Raw genomic sequence first — 18,281 nt, forward strand, 5'->3', positions numbered from 1 at the left:
AGCTTCTGTTTCAGTTTTGGTTTCTGTTTCAGTTTCAGTTCTAGTTTCCCTCTCAGTTAGGGTCTAACAAAAAACAAGCTGTGCAACCATGGCTTCCATTACAAAACCAAGACCCCGTCGGCCCACTTAGGTAGACTTGAGAGATCCCATGGCGCCAATTCGAAGAGGAGCAGAGGAGTTTTTCCCGATGTTCTGGCCAATATTTATCTCTCAATCATCATCACAAAAATCTGGTCATTATCTTGTTGCTGTTTGTGGGAGCTTGCTGTGCACAAATTGCCTGCCACATTTCCTACATTACAACAGTGACTACATTTCAAAAGTACTTCAATGGCTGTAAAGCACTTTTGGGAAATCCTGTGGTCATGAAAAGCGCTATATAAATGCAAGGCCTTCCTTCTTTTCTTTCACTGCTCCATGCACTCTCAACACTAACATTTGAGAGAGGAACTGTGTAAAACTCTCTCCTGGTCAGGACAAGTGGAGTCTCAGCCAGGACAGTGTTAAAGCAGCCTGAATAATGCCAGTACTTTCTCCCTTGAAATAACATTGCCAGCTTGCATTTTTATAGCGCCTTTAACATCCCACGGTGCTTCACAGGAGCATAATGAGACAAAAAAATCAGACCACGAAGTCAAGGAAGGATTCAGTATGACAGGTGATCAGAGAGGTAGGTTTTAAGGAGGAACTTAAAGCAGGAGAGCGAGAGGTGTAGAGGTTTAGGGAGGGAATTCCAGGGCCCAGGCAGTGGAAGGCACAGCAGCCAATGGTAGAGTAAAGGGAGTGTGGGGTTGGACAAGAGGCCAGAGTTGGAGTTAATAATTAAACAAATTAATATTGAAAGTGCTCGGAGTGCCAAACCTGCCACAGTGAACTGAACTATTTGGTGATTGTTTTGTCAAAATTGACATGCAAATATAATGCAGTTGACACTTCCCAGGGTAACCATTGAATATTAATTGATTTCAAATAGCCGTGATGGTGACTCGAATTCCTGTGAACCTTTTCATGAAGGAAACCTCTTTCTAAATTTCATTTTAGAAACATAGGAAGTGCTGAGGAATCACTTTGTTTTGAAACAAACGACTCCAGGCAGCTAATCGTTCGATGTCATCTTTGTGGCAAGACTCATTTGCATTTCCAATCCCACACTCTCACACACACTGGTAGCAATTCCTGTTACAGAGACAGCTTCTTAAAATGTCAAATACTTTCGTAAAGGGATGTACAGGAGGATCTGAGTGCCAGGCAGATTCAGCAAGCAGCTCCTGACATCAGCCTGTTTCCGCAGCTGCCTGACGTGCAGGCTGCGCCTGAGACATCACTCATGGAGCCATCTGACATTTAAGGAGCAACAATGAAGTTTGGGGAATAACCAAAGTGGAAATTCCCAATTTCTCAAATGTTCAGAGATGTGGGCGGCTGCTGATTTCCCTCGCTGTATTACCAGGCTGCTCTAATTGAATAGAATTGGTTGGTTGACTATCGTGGATCTGAGGCAGCCGTTGATCCAGTAATGAACACATTTGCTTGTGTCACTCAGTCCCTGTTCAGAGAATATCTGACCCCCCCGCCATCGTACCTACATGGGAACAGGAGGAGGCCAATCAGCCCCTCAAGCCTGTCCCGCCATTCCATGAGATTATGGCTGATCTGTATCCTTAACTCCGGATCATTCCCCAGGCGTGTCTCAGTACTTACTAGGGGCTGCCCAGGAGTGTCTCAGTATCTGCAGGGGGTCCGCAGGAGTGTCTCGGTATCTGCAGGGGGTCTGCAGGAGTGTCTCAGTATCTGCAGGGGGTCTGCAGGAGTGTCTCAGTATCTACAGGCGGTCTGCAGGAGTGTCTCAGCATCTGCAGGGGGTCTGCAGGAGTCTTTCAGTATCTTCAGGGGGTCTGTAGGAGTGTCTCAGTATCTGCAGGGTGTCTGTAGGAGTGTCTCAGTATCTGCAGCAGTGTCTCAGTATCTGCAGGGGGTCCAGGAGTGTCTCAGTATCTGAAGGGGGTCCAGGCGTGTCTCAGTATCTACAGGCGGTCTGCAGGAGTGTCTCAGTATCTACAGGGGGTCCAGGAGTGTCTCAGTATCTACTGGGGGTCCACAGGAGTGTCTCAGTATCTACAGGGGGTCCAGGAGTGTCTCAGTATCTACAGGGGGTCCAGGAGTGTCTCAGTATCTACTGGGGGTCCGCAGGAGTGTCTCAGTATCTACAGGGGGTCCACAGGAGTGTCTCAGTAGCTGAAGGGGGTCCAGGAGTGTCTCAATATCTACAGGGGGTCCAGGAGTGTCTCAGTATCTACAGGGGGTCCAGGAGTGTCTCAGTATCTACAGGGGGTCCAGGAGTGTCTCAGTATCTACTGGGGTCCGCGGGAGTGTCTCAGTATCTGAAGGGGGTCCGCAGGAGTGTCACAGTATCTACAGGGGGTCTGCAGGAGTGTCAGTATCTGAAGGGGGTCCAGCAGTGTCTCAGTATCTACAGGGGGTCCGCAGGAGTGTCTCAGTATCTGCAGGGGGACTGTAGGAGTGTCTCAGTATCTGCAGGGTGTCTGCAGGAGTGTCTCAGTATCTGCGGGGGGTCCAGGAGTGTCTCAGTGCCTGCAGGGGGTCCAGGAGTGTCTCAGTATCTGCAGGGGGTCTGCAGGAGTCTTTCAGTATCTTCAGGGGGTCTGTAGGAGTGTCTCAGTATCTGCAGGGGGACTGTAGGAGTGTCTCAGTATCTGCAGGGTGTCTGCAGGAGTGTCTCAGTATCTGCGGGGGGTCCAGGAGTGTCTCAGTGCCTGCAGGGGGTCCAGGAGTGTCTCAGTATCTGCAGGGGGTCTGCAGGAGTGTCTCAGTATCTACAGGCGGTCTGCAGGAGTGTCTCAGTATCTACAGGGGGTCCAGGAGTGTCTCAGTATCTACTGGGGGTCCAGGAGTGTCTCAGTATCTACTGGGGGTCCAGGAGTGTCTCAGTATCTACTGGGGGTCCGCAGGAGTGTCTCAGTATCTACAGGGGGTCCAGGAGTGTCTCAGTATCTACAGGGGGTCCAGGAGTGTCTCAGTATCTACTGGGGGTCCGCAGGAGTGTCTCAGTATCTACAGGGGGTCCAGGAGTGTCTCAGTATCTACAGGGGGTCCAGGAGTGTCTCAGTATCTACTGGGGTCCGCAGGAGTGTCTCAGTATCTGAAGGGGTCCAGGAGTGTCTCAGTATCTACAGGGGGTCCAGGAGTGTCTCAGTATCTACTGGGGGTCCAGGAGTGTCTCAGTATCTACTGGGGGTCCGCAGGAGTGTCTCAGTATCTACAGGGGGTCCAGGAGTGTCTCAGTATCTACAGGGGGTCCAGGAGTGTCTCAGTATCTACTGGGGTCCGCAGGAGTGTCTCAGTATCTACAGGGGGTCCGCAGGAGTGTCTCAGTATCTACAGGGGGTCCGCAGGAGTGTCTCAGTATCTGAAGGGGTCCAGGAGTGTCTCAGTATCTACTGGGGTCCGCAGGAGTGTCTCAGTATCTACAGGGGGTCCGCAGGAGTGTCTCAGTATCTACAGGGGGTCCAGGAGTGTCTCAGTATCTACAGGGGGTCCAGGAGTGTCTCAGTATCTACTGGGGGTCCGCAGGAGTGTCTCAGTATCTACAGGGGGTCCAGGAGTGTCTCAGTATCTACAGGGGGTCCAGGAGTGTCTCAGTATCTACTGGGGGTCCGCAGGAGTGTCTCAGTATCTACAGGGGGTCCACAGGAGTGTCTCAGTATCTGCAGGGGGTCCAGGAGTGTCTCAGTATCTACAGGGGGTCCAGGAGTGTCTCAGTATCTACAGGGGGTCCAGGAGTGTCTCAGTATCTACAGGGGGTCCAGGAGTGTCTCAGTATCTACTGGGGTCCGCGGGAGTGTCTCAGTATCTGAAGGGGGTCCGCAGGAGTGTCACAGTATCTACAGGGGGTCTGCAGGAGTGTCAGTATCTGAAGGGGGTCCAGCAGTGTCTCAGTATCTACAGGGGGTCCGCAGGAGTGTCTCAGTATCTGCAGGGGGACTGTAGGAGTGTCTCAGTATCTGCAGGGTGTCTGCAGGAGTGTCTCAGTATCTGCGGGGGGTCCAGGAGTGTCTCAGTGCCTGCAGGGGGTCCAGGAGTGTCTCAGTATCTGCAGGGGGTCTGCAGGAGTGTCTCAGTATCTGCAGGGGGTCTGCAGGAGTCTTTCAGTATCTTCAGGGGGTCTGTAGGAGTGTCTCAGTATCTGCAGGGGGACTGTAGGAGTGTCTCAGTATCTGCAGGGTGTCTGCAGGAGTGTCTCAGTATCTGCGGGGGGTCCAGGAGTGTCTCAGTGCCTGCAGGGGGTCCAGGAGTGTCTCAGTATCTGCAGGGGGTCTGCAGGAGTGTCTCAGTATCTACAGGCGGTCTGCAGGAGTGTCTCAGTATCTACAGGGGGTCCAGGAGTGTCTCAGTATCTACTGGGGGTCCAGGAGTGTCTCAGTATCTACTGGGGGTCCGCAGGAGTGTCTCAGTATCTACAGGGGGTCCAGGAGTGTCTCAGTATCTACAGGGGGTCCAGGAGTGTCTCAGTATCTACAGGGGGTCCGCAGGAGTGTCTCAGTATCTGAAGGGGTCCAGGAGTGTCTCAGTATCTACAGGGGGTCCAGGAGCGTCTCAGTATCTACTGAGGGTCCAGGAGTGTCTCAGTATCTACTGGGGGTCCGCAGGAGTGTCTCAGTATCTACAGGGGGTCTGCAGGAGTGTCTCAGTATCTACAGGGGTCCGCAGGAGTGTCACAGTATCTACAGTGGGTCTGCAGGAGTGTCAGTATCTGAAGGGGATCCAGCAGTGTCTCAGTATCTACAGGGGTCCGCAGGAGTGTCTCAGTATCTGCAGGGGGTCTGCAGGAGTCTTTCAGTATCTTCAGGGGGTCTGTAGGAGTGTCTCAGTATCTGCAGGGGGTCTGTAGGAGTGTCTCAGTATCTGCAGGGTGTCTGCAGGCGTGTCTCAGTATCTGAAGGGGGTCCAGGAATGTCACAGTGTCTGCAGGGGGTCCAGGAGTGTCTCAGTATCTGCAGGGGGTCCGCAGGAGTGTCTCAGTATCTGCAGGGGGTCTGCAGGAGTGTCTCAGTAACTGCAGGGAGTCTATAGGAGTGTCTCAGTATCTGCAGGGGGTCTGTAGGAGTGTCTCAGTATCTGCAGGGTGTCTGCAGGAGTGTCTCAGTATCTGCAGGGGGTCCAGGAGTGTCTCAGTATCTGCAAGGGGTCCGCAGGAGTGTCTCAGTATCTGCAGGGGGTCTGCAGGAGTGTCTCAGTATCTGCAGGGGGTCTGCAGGAGTCTTTCAGTATCTGCAGGGGGTCTGCAGGAGTGTCTTAGTATCTGCAGGGGGTCTGTAGGAGTGTCTCAGTATCTGCAGGTGTGTCTCAGTATCTGCAGGGGGTCTGCAGGAGTCTTTCAGTATCTTCAGGGGGTCTGTAGGAGTGTCTCAGTATCTGCAGGGGTTCTGCAGGAGTGTCTCAGTATCTGCAGGGTGTCCAGGAGTGTCTCAGTATGTGCAGGGGGTCTGCAGGAGTGTCTCAGTATCTGCAGGGGGTCTGTAGGAGTGTCTCAGTATTTGCAGGGGGTCTGTAGGAGTGTCTCAGTATCTGCAGGCGTGTCTCAGTATCTGCAGGGGTTCTGCAGGAGTGTCTCAGTATCTGCAGGGTGTCCAGGAGTGTCTCAGTATCTGCAGGGGGTCTGCAGGAGTGTCTCAGTATCTGCAGGGGGTCTGCAGGAGTCTTTCAGTATCTTCAGGGGGTCTGTAGGAGTGTCTCAGTATTTGCAGGGGGTCTGTAGGAGTGTCTCAGTATCTGCAGGAGTGTCTCAGTATCTGCAGGCGTGAGTCAGTATCTGCAGGCGGTCTGCAGGAGTGTCTCAGTATCTGCATGGTGTCCAGGAGTGTCTCAGTATCTGCAGGGGGTCTGCAGGAGTGTCTCAGTATCTGCAGGGGGTCTGTAGGAGTCTTTCAGTATCTGCAGGGGGTCTGCAGGAGTCTTTCAGTATCTGCAGGGGGTCTGCAGGAGTGTCTTAGTATCTGCAGGGGGTCTGTAGGAGTGTCTCAGTATCTGCAGGTGTGTCTCAGTATCTGCATGGTGTCCAGGAGTGTCTCAGTATCTGCAGGGTGTCCAGGAGTGTCTCAGTATGTGCAGGGGGTCTGCAGGAGTGTCTCAGTATCTGCAGGGGGTCTGTAGGAGTGTCTCAGTATTTGCAGGGGGTCTGTAGGAGTGTCTCAGTATCTGCAGGCGTGTCTCAGTATCTGCAGGGGTTCTGCAGGAGTGTCTCAGTATCTGCAGGGTGTCCAGGAGTGTCTCAGTATCTGCAGGGGGTCTGCAGGAGTGTCTCAGTATCTGCAGGGGGTCTGCAGGAGTCTTTCAGTATCTTCAGGGGGTCTGTAGGAGTGTCTCAGTATTTGCAGGGGGTCTGTAGGAGTGTCTCAGTATCTGCAGGAGTGTCTCAGTATCTGCAGGCGTGAGTCAGTATCTGCAGGCGGTCTGCAGGAGTGTCTCAGTATCTGCATGGTGTCCAGGAGTGTCTCAGTATCTGCAGGGGGTCTGCAGGAGTGTCTCAGTATCTGCAGGGGGTCTGCAGGAGTGTCTCAGTATCTGCAGGGGGTCTGCAGGAGTCTTTCAGTATCTGCAGGGGGTCTGCAGGAGTGTCTTAGTATCTGCAGGGGGTCTGTAGGAGTGTCTCAGTATCTGCAGGTGTGTCTCAGTATCTGCAGGGGGTCTGCAGGAGTCTTTCAGTATCTTCAGGGGGTCTGTAGGAGTGTCTCAGTATCTGCAGGGGTTCTGCAGGAGTGTCTCAGTATCTGCAGGGTGTCCAGGAGTGTCTCAGTATGTGCAGGGGGTCTGCAGGAGTGTCTCAGTATCTGCAGGGGGTCTGTAGGAGTGTCTCAGTATTTGCAGGGGGTCTGTAGGAGTGTCTCAGTATCTGCAGGCGTGTCTCAGTATCTGCAGGGGTTCTGCAGGAGTGTCTCAGTATCTGCAGGGTGTCCAGGAGTGTCTCAGTATCTGCAGGGGGTCTGCAGGAGTGTCTCAGTATCTGCAGGGGGTCTGCAGGAGTCTTTCAGTATCTTCAGGGGGTCTGTAGGAGTGTCTCAGTATTTGCAGGGGGTCTGTAGGAGTGTCTCAGTATCTGCAGGAGTGTCTCAGTATCTGCAGGCGTGAGTCAGTATCTGCAGGCGGTCTGCAGGAGTGTCTCAGTATCTGCATGGTGTCCAGGAGTGTCTCAGTATCTGCAGGGGGTCTGCAGGAGTGTCTCAGTATCTGCAGGGGGTCTGTAGGAGTGTCTCAGTATTTGCAGGGGGTCTGTAGGAGTGTCTCAGTATCTGCAGGCGTGTCTCAGTATCTGCAGGGGTTCTGCAGGAGTGTCTCAGTGACTGCAGGAGTGTCTCAGTATCTGCAGGGGGTCTGCAGGACTGTCTCAGTATCTGCAGGAGTGTCTCAGTATCTGCAGGGGGTCTGCAGGACTGTCTCAGTATCTGCAGGAGTGTCTCAGTATCTGCAGGGTGTCCAGGAGTGTCTCAGTGTCTGCAGGGGGTCCCGAGGTATGGTTCAGTATGATAACGAGACCCCCCCAGGCTATCTCAATATTTCAAAGGGGGCCTCGAGATTGTCTCATTATTTGCAGAGGAGCGCCACATATCTGGAAGTTGGAAATGCATTATTTATCACTCTTGTACACTGACTGCTTGTCTGGTGACGCCTCAATTTGAAAATTCTAGCTTCCTCCAGCTCCACAAACCTTCGAGACCTCTGGGCTCCTCTAATTCTGGCCGCTTGAGCATCCATGGTTTTAATCATTCCACCATTGGCGACTGTGCCTTCAGCTGCCAAGGCCCTAAGCTCTGGAATTCCCACACTAAACCTCTCCGTCTCTCTAACCCTCTCTCCTCCTTTAAGACGCTCTTTTAAAGCTCCCTCTTTGATCACGCTTTTGGTCACCTGTCCTCATATGTCCTTATGTGGCTCGGTGTCAAATTTTGTCTGTTAATGTTCCAGTGAAGTACCTTGGGCCGTTTTACTATGTTAAAGGCGCTCTATAAATACAAGTTGTTATTGTGTAAGCTTCCTCTTGTATGGAATTTGAACAGAGATGGTGACTTACTTTAAATGGAGTGGCTCCTTGTTTAAAGCAGTGAGCAGAGAGATGCTATATGAAGGCCGTGTCGGGCTGTTATCACAAGCAATCCGTTTCCAGGCTAAATTGTGTTGACTCAGTCTTGCTGTGGTCATCATAAAATGGCAGTCTGTAATGAATCGGTGGACAACCAGGATCAATGGTTTTGTATCAAGGTGGTTTCACACACGGGATCTGTCACCTTCCCCACTGTAATCAGGTCGGTTGTAATGTTGGCACTGCCCTAAACCCTCAGCTACATAGTACTATCACTCTTTAAATCAAACCATTGAGCAACTCGCTTCAGCCTGATTTACAGCAACAGTGTTGTTTAGTCTCAGTATCCGGCACTTTGCACATACTATTTGTTTCAACCCCTCCCTGTGATCGCGAGTTCCACATTCTTACCACTCTTTGGATAAAGAAGTTTCTTCTGAATTCCCTATTGGATTTCTTGGTGACTATCGTATATTGATGTCCTCTAGTTTTGCTCTTCCCTGCAAGAGGAAACATTCTCTCTGTAACCACTCTATCAAAACCTTTCATAATTTTGAAGGCCTCTATTAGGTCACCCCTCAGCCTTCATTTTTCTAGAGAAAAGAGACCCAGGCTGTTCATCCTTTCCTGATATGTATACCCAGACATTTCTGGTACCATCCTTGTAAATATTCTCTGATCTCTATATCCTTTTTATAATGTGGCGACCAGAACTGCACACAGTACTCGTAAAGTGTGGTCTAACCGAGGTTCGATACAGATTTAGCATAACCTCCCTACTTTTCAATTCTGCTGTGCACCAGTTGGCTCCTGTGGTTTGCTACAAACCATCAGTGATCACACCTCAAAACTATTGATTGTGAACCATTTTGGGACACCTTCTTGTCGTGTCGCTATGCCTTCCCTCACCACTGTTCCACACAGGCTCGAGCTCGACAATTGAAAACCTTCAAGGTTTCTTAGCTGTGGTAATAGAGGGCATTCTAAGAGATTTTTCATCGTTTGGGATACCTCTCCACAGTCACAGTTGACAGAATTAGTTTGGCTGTATCCCCACTTCTGCATAAGGGTTTTTCAGCAGCCGACACCAGTTCTGAGGTGATTGAGACACACTCAAGTAGGCCATGTTTCGTTGGCTTCTGATGGGAAGGAGTCCTCTGGGTCATTAGACAACCCATGTGCCTTCGGCTGTGGATGTGTTGACCAATCAGGAAGGCAGGGTTGTGGGGGTTATAGCCTAGGAGTTGGACAGTATGTAAGAAACTGCCCCTTGACTTGAACCTCTTTGTTACTGTCTCTTTCTGGAGGAGAGGGTGACAAGGGTCACTGGTCTGCTTTGCCTGTTCTACTGTTGATGTAGCTTACCGCCTGATGGCAGGTGGAGCAACAACAGCAAGCAAGTGCAGCTCGTTTAGGTTTCAGGCAGTCAGTAATAGCTCTGCAAGCTGCGTTGAGGATGGGATCCAACTTCTTGGCAGGGGAGAGCATTCCCAGACTGGGCAGACATATTCAGCTGCTGAGTAGCACAGGGCAAGGGCAGTTGTTCGTAATGTTGTCAGGTCAGTTCCCCTAAGGGACACCATAAGGATACGATGAGACACTAGATAAATGCAAGTTCGTTCTTTAATATAACACTAGGTTAGTGATGACTTACAATGGATGAAGTCATTCATTAATCAGTACACTACTTTGCATAAAACATAGGAAGAAAAGCAACAAGTTCATCCTGTCATATATCTATGGATTTACTATCCACAGACATGAAGTTACAACAATTGTATAAAGTTTTAATCCTGACCTCCCTCTACGTAATTGGAAAACTGGGAAATTCCTTAAGACTCAAACTCTTTTTTTCTGTTGAAGAATAGAGATTAAATTTAAATGATCAAAACTAATCAGTGGACCGGAATGGTCCATTCCATATTGAGTCATAGTTGCCAAGTTTAATGAAAAAACCCATTACAAACATTGCTTTGCTCAATCAATCTCAGCCACTTTGAAGAATGACCTTGTTCTCCATCATCTTTCACATGCGCGAGATATCACAAATAGATTTCTTTTGAAGTGCAGTCACTGTTGTCTTGTGGGGAAGGGCAGTTGCCATTTTGCAAAGACCAAGGCCTCACCAACAGCAAACAAAGTGAATGATCCGATCATTTGTATTTTGGTGATGAGGTTTGAGAGAGGAATGTTGGCCAGGGCACTGGGAGAAGATGCTGTTCTTTGAATTGTGCCCTGGGATCTTTCACATCCACCTGAGAGGGCAGATGGGTCCTTGGTTTAACGTCACATCCAGTTGACCACATCTCCAGCAGGGCAGCACTCTCTCAGTACTGAACTGACATGTCAGCCTGCGTCATCTGCACAAGTCTCTGGAGTAGGGCTTGAACCCACAATCTTCTCACTCAGGCAAATGTGCTACCACGGAGCAATTTAAGAGCAATTTGAACTTTTTTTTTGAAAAAAGTGAAATTATAGGAGATGGAGGACTGGGGGAGCGCTTACTGCTCGGAGTGCCTTCCCACTGTCCCAGCAACAGCAGCTTGCATTATATTAATTTGTATGTTCATATATGGCTCCTTTAACTTAGTAAAACTTCCCAGGACACTTCACAGGAGTCATTTATCCAACCGAAATTTGACACTGAGCCGCATAAGGAGGTATTAGGGCAGGTGACCAAAAGCTTGGTCAAAGAGGTAGGTTTTAAGGAGTGTGTTAAAGGAGGAGAGAGAGTTGGAGAGGTGTAGGGAGGGAATTCCAGAGCTTAGGGCCCAGGCAGCTGAAGGCACAGTCACCAATAGTGAAGCAAAGGGAATGAGGGAGACACAAGATTGGCAGTTGGTGCGGATTCACGACCACCTGCCCCACCTATCCACACAACCATGAATATGTAACCCAGAATTCTGGGTGCACATGATGCTCACCCCCAGTCTGTGGTTTCCCTCACCAGCACCCTCCCCCCCTCCCCACCTCACAGAAAGCTACAGAAAAGTTCAAGCATTTTAATTGTGAATCTCTCAACACTTCAGGGGAGGTGGGGGTGAGGTGGTTTGGAGTGAGCTGCGAGTGCTGGTGTACCTATAGCACAGAGTGCGGGCTAACATGTTTTGGTGTCCCATTGTGAAACTAACACTGGGGCGACCCTTTTTCCCTCCACAGGTTATGGGATTATGACAGACGGCTACACCACATACGTAAACGCCTCCACTTGTACAGTCAGCTTCCAGCCAATAAATCCACCAATTATCTTTGACCTTCCGAACCCACAAGGCTCCTGAGGACTGCCCCTCGCACAAAGGTGGAGGTTCTATAAACTGCCATTTTTTTCTAACGGAAAGCGTGACTTTAAAAAAAAAAAATAATTCTGTTAAATGTTTTCTCTTGTATGATCTGGTTCTATTTTTTTTTTGTAAAATTGCTGGTACAAATCGTAGCGATTGTGCTGTTAATACAGATTGGTTCTCATAAGATTAATGAAGCTTTGTGACTTTGTAAGAGTTGAACTATGATATTCTGTTTGCATCTGCTGGTTAAACTGTTAAAGAAATAATTGCAGTCATTGAGTGTCAGCTTTTGGGTTCAATTGAGGTCAGATTTCTGGGTGTTGGGAAACAAAAGATCCTGAAGAGGCCACCTTAAACAAACGGGCCTTGAAGTGAAGGTGGATGGTTATAACCAAATGAATTCCTTCCGAAATTCCCCCCCCCCAACCCCCACTGCCCCTGCCGTTTTGTACCCTTTTAGCAAGAGTTGCCAACCAGTTTAAGATAAGTGTCTCGAGGCCTCTGCTAAGGAATTTTAGACACACCAACACTCATTTAAGCGTTCCTACGTTGGAACCATCCACCGCTTCATACCAGCAGTTTCTGTCAGGCCTCAAACTTTCCGATTTTCCAGTACCCTGTATTTAAAGTCTAAAAGTAAGAAATCCCATAATCTAAAAGCGTTAATGAAGATAAAGGTCATTTATCCAATGAAGGTAATGGTGTCCATTTATTGTACGTGTTTGGCGCACAAGTGTTTGCTTCAGTGTTTAGCTATCCTGGCTAAATGTTTAACCAGAAACCATGACTATTCTCAAACAATATTTACCAGTGGAACAGATCAAAAGCCTGTGACTGAATTACTGAATCTACTAAATTGATGGAACTGGGGCGGCCTAGTGAGGTTGAGTGTTGACAGCCTAATCACGAGGCCACTGGATTCCCTGCTTGGTGAGTTCCTGGTCCTTTATGAGCTTTCTGTTGGGCTTCTGAGCTGAGGCAAGAAAATGCCAAGTGGGAAAGGAGAAATCAGAGGAAGGGTCATGCCCCTTGATCCGGATGCCAGCTTAAAATGTTTCTAAATAGGAACAGTAAATGGTCGGGGTGGGGGAGGGGAGAGGGAAGGTCCTAAAGAGAGAGTAAAATTACCTCAGAGAATGTGGAAAGGCAATTATTTTAGCAGGCAAGCAAGAGCCAGAAAAAACCATTCGGCCCATCAAATCTACCCCATCCAGACAATGGTAAACCTCGAACATCGTTTGCCCACCATGCTTTCTTCTGAGTGAGGCAGTTACGTACAGAATGATTTGATCAACCTGGCATTATTTCAGTTATTCCAAAAACAGTGTAAATCTCATCCAATTCTTACAAGGACCAGGCGCCAAAGTATGACTTCTTTTTCATACGATCCACACCAAATAAGGTTCAACCTCATCATCCAAACATGGGTGCACTGCCCCGTTAAGAAGATTGCTTCACCTCGCTACACTGTACCTATCCTTGTTGGGGTTTTTTTCCCCCCATCAATCCCAACACCTTTGGGCCCACTTTCGACACGTACTCTTCCAGCCTGAAGCCTCACCTACCCGGGAGCATATATCGGGAGATCACAAACATGATTGCAGAAAATCATCCCTCAGCTCTGAGCCGCCACAATACTTTGGTGGAAGAAGGTTGCTTTTTTTTAAATCTGGTGAACTATTTTCTTGCATGCTTCTCGAATATTACCGTCCAACATAAGGACACATTTCTATACTCTTGTTCTTGGATATTATGCTATGTCCAGGAGTTTGGCACTATTTATAGAAGAGCCTGGAAGTTCTGCTGGTCTCTTGGCTAGCATTCCCCCTCAATAAGTAATACTTTACATAGTCACACAGAATCTGCAGTACATTCGGCCCAACAGGTCTGTGCTGGTGTTTATGCTCTACACGAGCCTCCTCCCACCCTTCTTCATCTAACTCCATCAACATATCCCCTATTCCTTTCTCCCTCGTGTGTTTATCTTCCCCTTAATTGCATCTGTATTACACGCCTCTGCTACTCCCTGTGGTACTGAGATCCGCATTTTCACCACTCTAGGAAGTTTCTCCTGAATTCCCTACTGGATTTATTAGTGACTATCTTATATTTATGGCCTCTGGTTTTAGTCTCCCCCCCACCCCCGCAAGTGAAAGCATCTTCTCTACATCTACCCTATCAAACTCTTTTAGGCACTCCCATCAGGTCATCCCTTAGACTTCTCTTTTCTGGAGCCTGTTCAGTCTTTCCTGATAGCTATAACCTCAGCTCTGGCATTATTCCTGCAGATCTTATTTGCAGCTTCTCTCGTGCCTCCATATCCTTTTTATTATATGGAGAGCAGCACTGTGTTCAGTACTCCAAGTGTGGTCTAACCAAGTATCTATCCAAGTTGAACATAACTTCACTGCATTTCAATTCTATTCCTCCAGAAATGAACCCCAGTGCTTTGTTTGCTTTTTCACGGCCTTATTAACCTGTGTCGCTACTTCAGTAATTTGTGTATCTGTGCCCCCAGATTCTTCTGTTCCTCTGCCCCATTTAGCCACATGGGGCTGAATGTTCCTGAGCTGGCAGAAGCCCCACCGCAGGGGCTGAAAGTGGGAGGAGACCCCACTTTGGCAGGTGGCGGGACCCAGGGCTGCAGATTGCCGGCAGCACCCAAATTAAGTGGCCGCCGCTGGGGCTGCCATCCAACAAAGTACGGCAGCCCGCCCCCAAGAGCTGCTGGCCCAATCAGAGGTCTGGCAGCTCAGCAGCCTCAGCAATGGCCACTGCTGCAGAGAGAGGGCGCGTTCAATGACCTAGTGCCCTCGGAGATAGTTACGTTGTGTTGGGTGGTGGGGGGGGGTGGTCTCCCCACATTTCTCACCGCTGGCAAAATGGCATAGCGACAGGAAGAAATCCAGACCCCCCTCCCGCCTCCTCCAGTGCCTTCTTGCCCCATTTTTCCAGCCTTCCCACATCCCAGCCTGCCTCAAAGGGCCCGGAAAATGCCGGCCTTATGTTCCAGGGAGTATGTGACTTCCTTATTCTTCCTACCATAATGTACCACCTCACACTTATCTATGTTGAAGTGTATTTTCAGGTTACACACCCATTCTGCAAGTTTATTAATGTCTTCCTGTATTTTATCGCAGTCTTCCATGATATTAACTACACCCACCCTCCCACTCCACCCCCACCCCCCACCACTCCCCTGAATTTAATGTCATCCGCAAATTTTGAAATTGTATTTGAGACAGCAGTCACATACCTGAGATGGTGTAGTCTGTATGGAGGATCAGAAGCCATTGCAACAGACATTTAGAAGTAGACTTCATGTTTCAATGATGGAAAGAATCATGGAATAGTTACAGCACAGAAGAAAGCGTTCGCAGGAGAGTTTTGACTGGGAAATCTGAAGCTCTGGGAAGTCAGCTAATATGGTCTACCTGTCCTTGGAGAGGATTCCTAAACTCTGCCCACCTTTCCCTTTGATTCCCAGTGTTCCTCAAAAGATGCAGTCAAAGGAAGCCACTGTTATCTCTGACCTTCAATGCTTATGTTCAAATCCTCCCATTCCGCTCCCTATTAGAGATACCAGATTTCCTTATGTTGCTGTAAAGGCTATCTAATAGGACATCTGTGAATGGAGGGCATTCTACCTGTCACAATGACCTTTTGGAAATCTTCCCATCATCATGATCTGCAATGCCAAGCAGAAGGTTTAGAAGGAGATAGATTTGGGTTACGTTCAACATTGTCCTCCATCCTCCATATTTCTGCTTTCCGAGGAAAATGTGGAATCGACTACCTTTTGCTTACATCTATAATTCCAGCAGGACTCATGCATTCACTTTGTTCAACCATGGGAATCTTGCCATGCTTCCGGATTTTTAAAAAATTCTTTCATGGGATGTGGGTGTCGCTGGCAAGACCAGCATTTGTTGCCCATCTCTAATTGCCCTTGGCAATTGAGTGGCTTGCTAGGCTATTTCAGAGGGCATTTAGGAGTCAACCACATTGCTGTGGGTCTGGAGTCACATGTAGGCCAGACCAGGTCAGGACAGTAGATTTCCTTCCGTAAGGGGAATTAGTGAACCAGATGGGTTTTTACGACAATCTCTGATAGTTTCATGGCACCGTTACTGAGACTAGCTCTCCTTTTCATATTTTTATGGATTGAATTTAAATTCCACCAGCTGCCATGGTGGGATTTGAACCTGTGTCCCCAGGGCATTAGCCTGGACCTCTGCATTACTAGTTCAGTGACATTTCCAGTCGTGGTACATCAACTCCACGTTCATAAGCCTTGCTTCCCTGAGTGCCTACAAATCTATCGATCTCTGTCTTGAATATACTCAATGACTAAGAATCCACAGCTCTCTGGGGTAGAGAATTCCAAAGTTTCACAACCCTCTGAGTCAAGAGATTTCTCCTCATTTCAGTCTCAGGATAAGGGATCGTCCATTTAGGTCTATGACCCCCTCGTCTAGACTCTCCAGCCAGTGGGAAACTTGTAGCATTTACCCTGTCAAGCTCCCTAAGAATTTTATATAGGTTATATAAGTTTTATAATTTTATATAAGTTTCAATAAGATCACCTCTCAATCTTCCAAATGCCAGAGAATATATTCCCATTCTATTCAATCTCTCCTCACAGGACAGCCTTCTCATCCCAGAAATCAACATATGTTGCACCCCTTCTAAGGCAAGTATATCCTTCCCTAGGTACGGAGACCAAAACTGTACACAGTACTTCAGATGTGGTCCCACCAAAACCTTATACAATCGCATGGATGGAACCCAACTTCTGCGGGGAAAGCCCATACCAAAAATGAAATGATTTACATTACCAGTTACCAAGGAGCCAACTGCCTGAAATTATTGATTTGAGCACCAAAACCATAGCCATTACTTGGTTAAGCTTGATCCCAAGTTAGTGAAGCACTCTTGGAAAGCTGAGCTCTGTTGTACACAGCCAGCAGCCAATAATGAGATGCCAGTAATCCCTGGATATTTATAATGATAACTCAAGTCTGGAAGTCCGGTTCATTTAACCTAGAGAACAGCAATTTGCATTTCTACAACGATTTCAATGTAAGAAACACCCCAAGGTTCTTCATAGGAGGAGACACAAAGGCCGAGCAATAGTAAGGGAGAGGGAGAAGATTCGAAGATCAAGGAGCTTTCAAAAGGTGGGGAGAAGATTAGCTAGGGGTTTAGGGAGCGAGATTTTACGGCAGACCTTTACCCTACATTCTGACCTGCTGATTAATCTACCTTTATTTGCAGACTGTTACCATCTGCCCATCTGTCCTGTGACAAGAGTAGGAAACTACTGGAAGAAGAACAGTAACATATCTACATTGGGTAGTGTTTTCTAAGTTAGGCTGCACACATTAAACACTCGCTCTCTTCCTCTGCGATTCCATCAGCCAAGGAGATGAAACACCTACCCCTTGCCACCCTTCCCCTCCCGCCAACCCTCTAGTTACGACATTATTTAAAGTCTTTTTTTGCTGTGGAAGTTTTATTAACCTCTCATATTTTCCCAATTATGATCCTCTGACCTGCACACTTGGAGCAAAAACCTCAGGACCTTGGACAATCCCAGAGTAGGGCAGGTTAGGTACGTGAATATAGCAATAGTCTGGGAATAAACAACGCCCTCATACTTTCTCCCATTAGAAAGTGTGGTTCAAATCAATTTGCTTGAAAGGTAACCAGTAACTTATTTAAAACCAAGAAGATTGTACTGAGAGTGGGATTGCTACTGGTTCTATTTTTAAATGGTGGGCCCCAATTCCAGCAAAGAACAGACTTTTCTGAATGCAGTACCCCCAGCACATACTGACAATTATGCTACGTTATTTATAAGCTACTGTGTAGACCCAAAGGAAGACTGGGTTCAGTTCAGTTAAGATTAACAGAACTCAACCATATCTCTCATTAGGGGTTATGAATCCTAGGCGTCCTCGAGCAAACTGCTCTTTCAAAGAGCCAGCACATGCACCATGGGACAAATGGCCTCCTCTGGGCTTTAAGTTTTCTATGATTCTATGAAATCTAGGCTTTCAACATTTTGAATGACACTTTCATTTTAATTGTTTCTTGGGATGTGGGCATCGCTGAGCAGGCCGACATTTATTGTCCATCCCCCTAGAAGCAACAGAGTGGCTTGCTGTGGTCACTTCAGAGGTCAGTTCAGGGTCACTTATAAGCCCAGAACGGGTAAGGACAGCAGGTTTCCTTCCCTGGAGGACATTAGTGAACCAGTTGGGTTTTTAACGACAATTCATCAGATTTCGAGATTACTTTTACCGATTTAAAGTTCCGTGTCCCTTCTGACTAGTTATCCGGGGGGGAAAAAAACCTAAATCTCACAGACAAATGGAATGAAAGGAGCTGCAGTTTGAAGAGTCACATGAAGCCATGTTTTGCCGGACTCAATTCGTCAAAGAAACCTGGCTTTTCCCAGCCTGATAGGATGCCAGTAAAAAAAAACCCAATGCTTCACCCGTTTGCTAAACCCTATAATAAATGCACACCTTCACTTTCATTATCGCTTATTTATTCTTGTAACTGCTGGTCTTTTTTTTATCATTGTTTTTGCACTGTGTATAAAAGCAAGCTAGCTCGCGCACACAAAAGTTAATTGCCCGATAACTTGTTTAAAGTTGAGCATTATAAATGCTGAAGGGCTTCTTATATTTTCTCTTGATTTTCCTCTGTCTGTTGAACGGAAATTAGCAAATAGAGTTCTTTTGTTTCCATAAAATTATTGTGATATTATATATTTAGCAGCCTTTATATCTAAATAAAACTGCAAGATTTTTACTTAGAGATTTCTCGTTGTCATTCCCCGTTGCCTTTCAACCCAATTTACGACTTGCCACCTGTGGACTGATTTTCACGCG

General features: G+C 47.9%; 1 protein-coding gene across 10 annotated transcripts in view; it reads left to right on the forward strand.

The window, feature by feature from the left end:
* The window catches only part of mpped2a (metallophosphoesterase domain containing 2a), a 200,359-nt gene extending 182,194 nt beyond the window's left edge, over window positions 1-18,165 (forward strand). For 6 of the 10 annotated variants that reach the window (XM_068046613.1, XM_068046620.1, XM_068046615.1 and 3 more), the window contains exon 7: window positions 11,255-18,165. In XM_068046613.1, coding sequence (XP_067902714.1) covers window positions 11,255-11,373 — 119 coding nt within the window. In that variant the 3' untranslated portion in view covers window positions 11,374-18,165. The remainder of the gene's footprint in view (window positions 1-11,254) is intronic. The other 4 variants (XR_010976372.1, XR_010976371.1, XM_068046621.1 and 1 more) reach the window with 4 other exon arrangements.
* Window positions 18,166-18,281: the final 116 nt, after the last annotated feature.

Source organism: Heterodontus francisci, chromosome 14 (assembly GCF_036365525.1).
Source record: "Heterodontus francisci isolate sHetFra1 chromosome 14, sHetFra1.hap1, whole genome shotgun sequence".
Lineage (NCBI taxonomy): Eukaryota > Metazoa > Chordata > Chondrichthyes > Heterodontiformes > Heterodontidae > Heterodontus > Heterodontus francisci.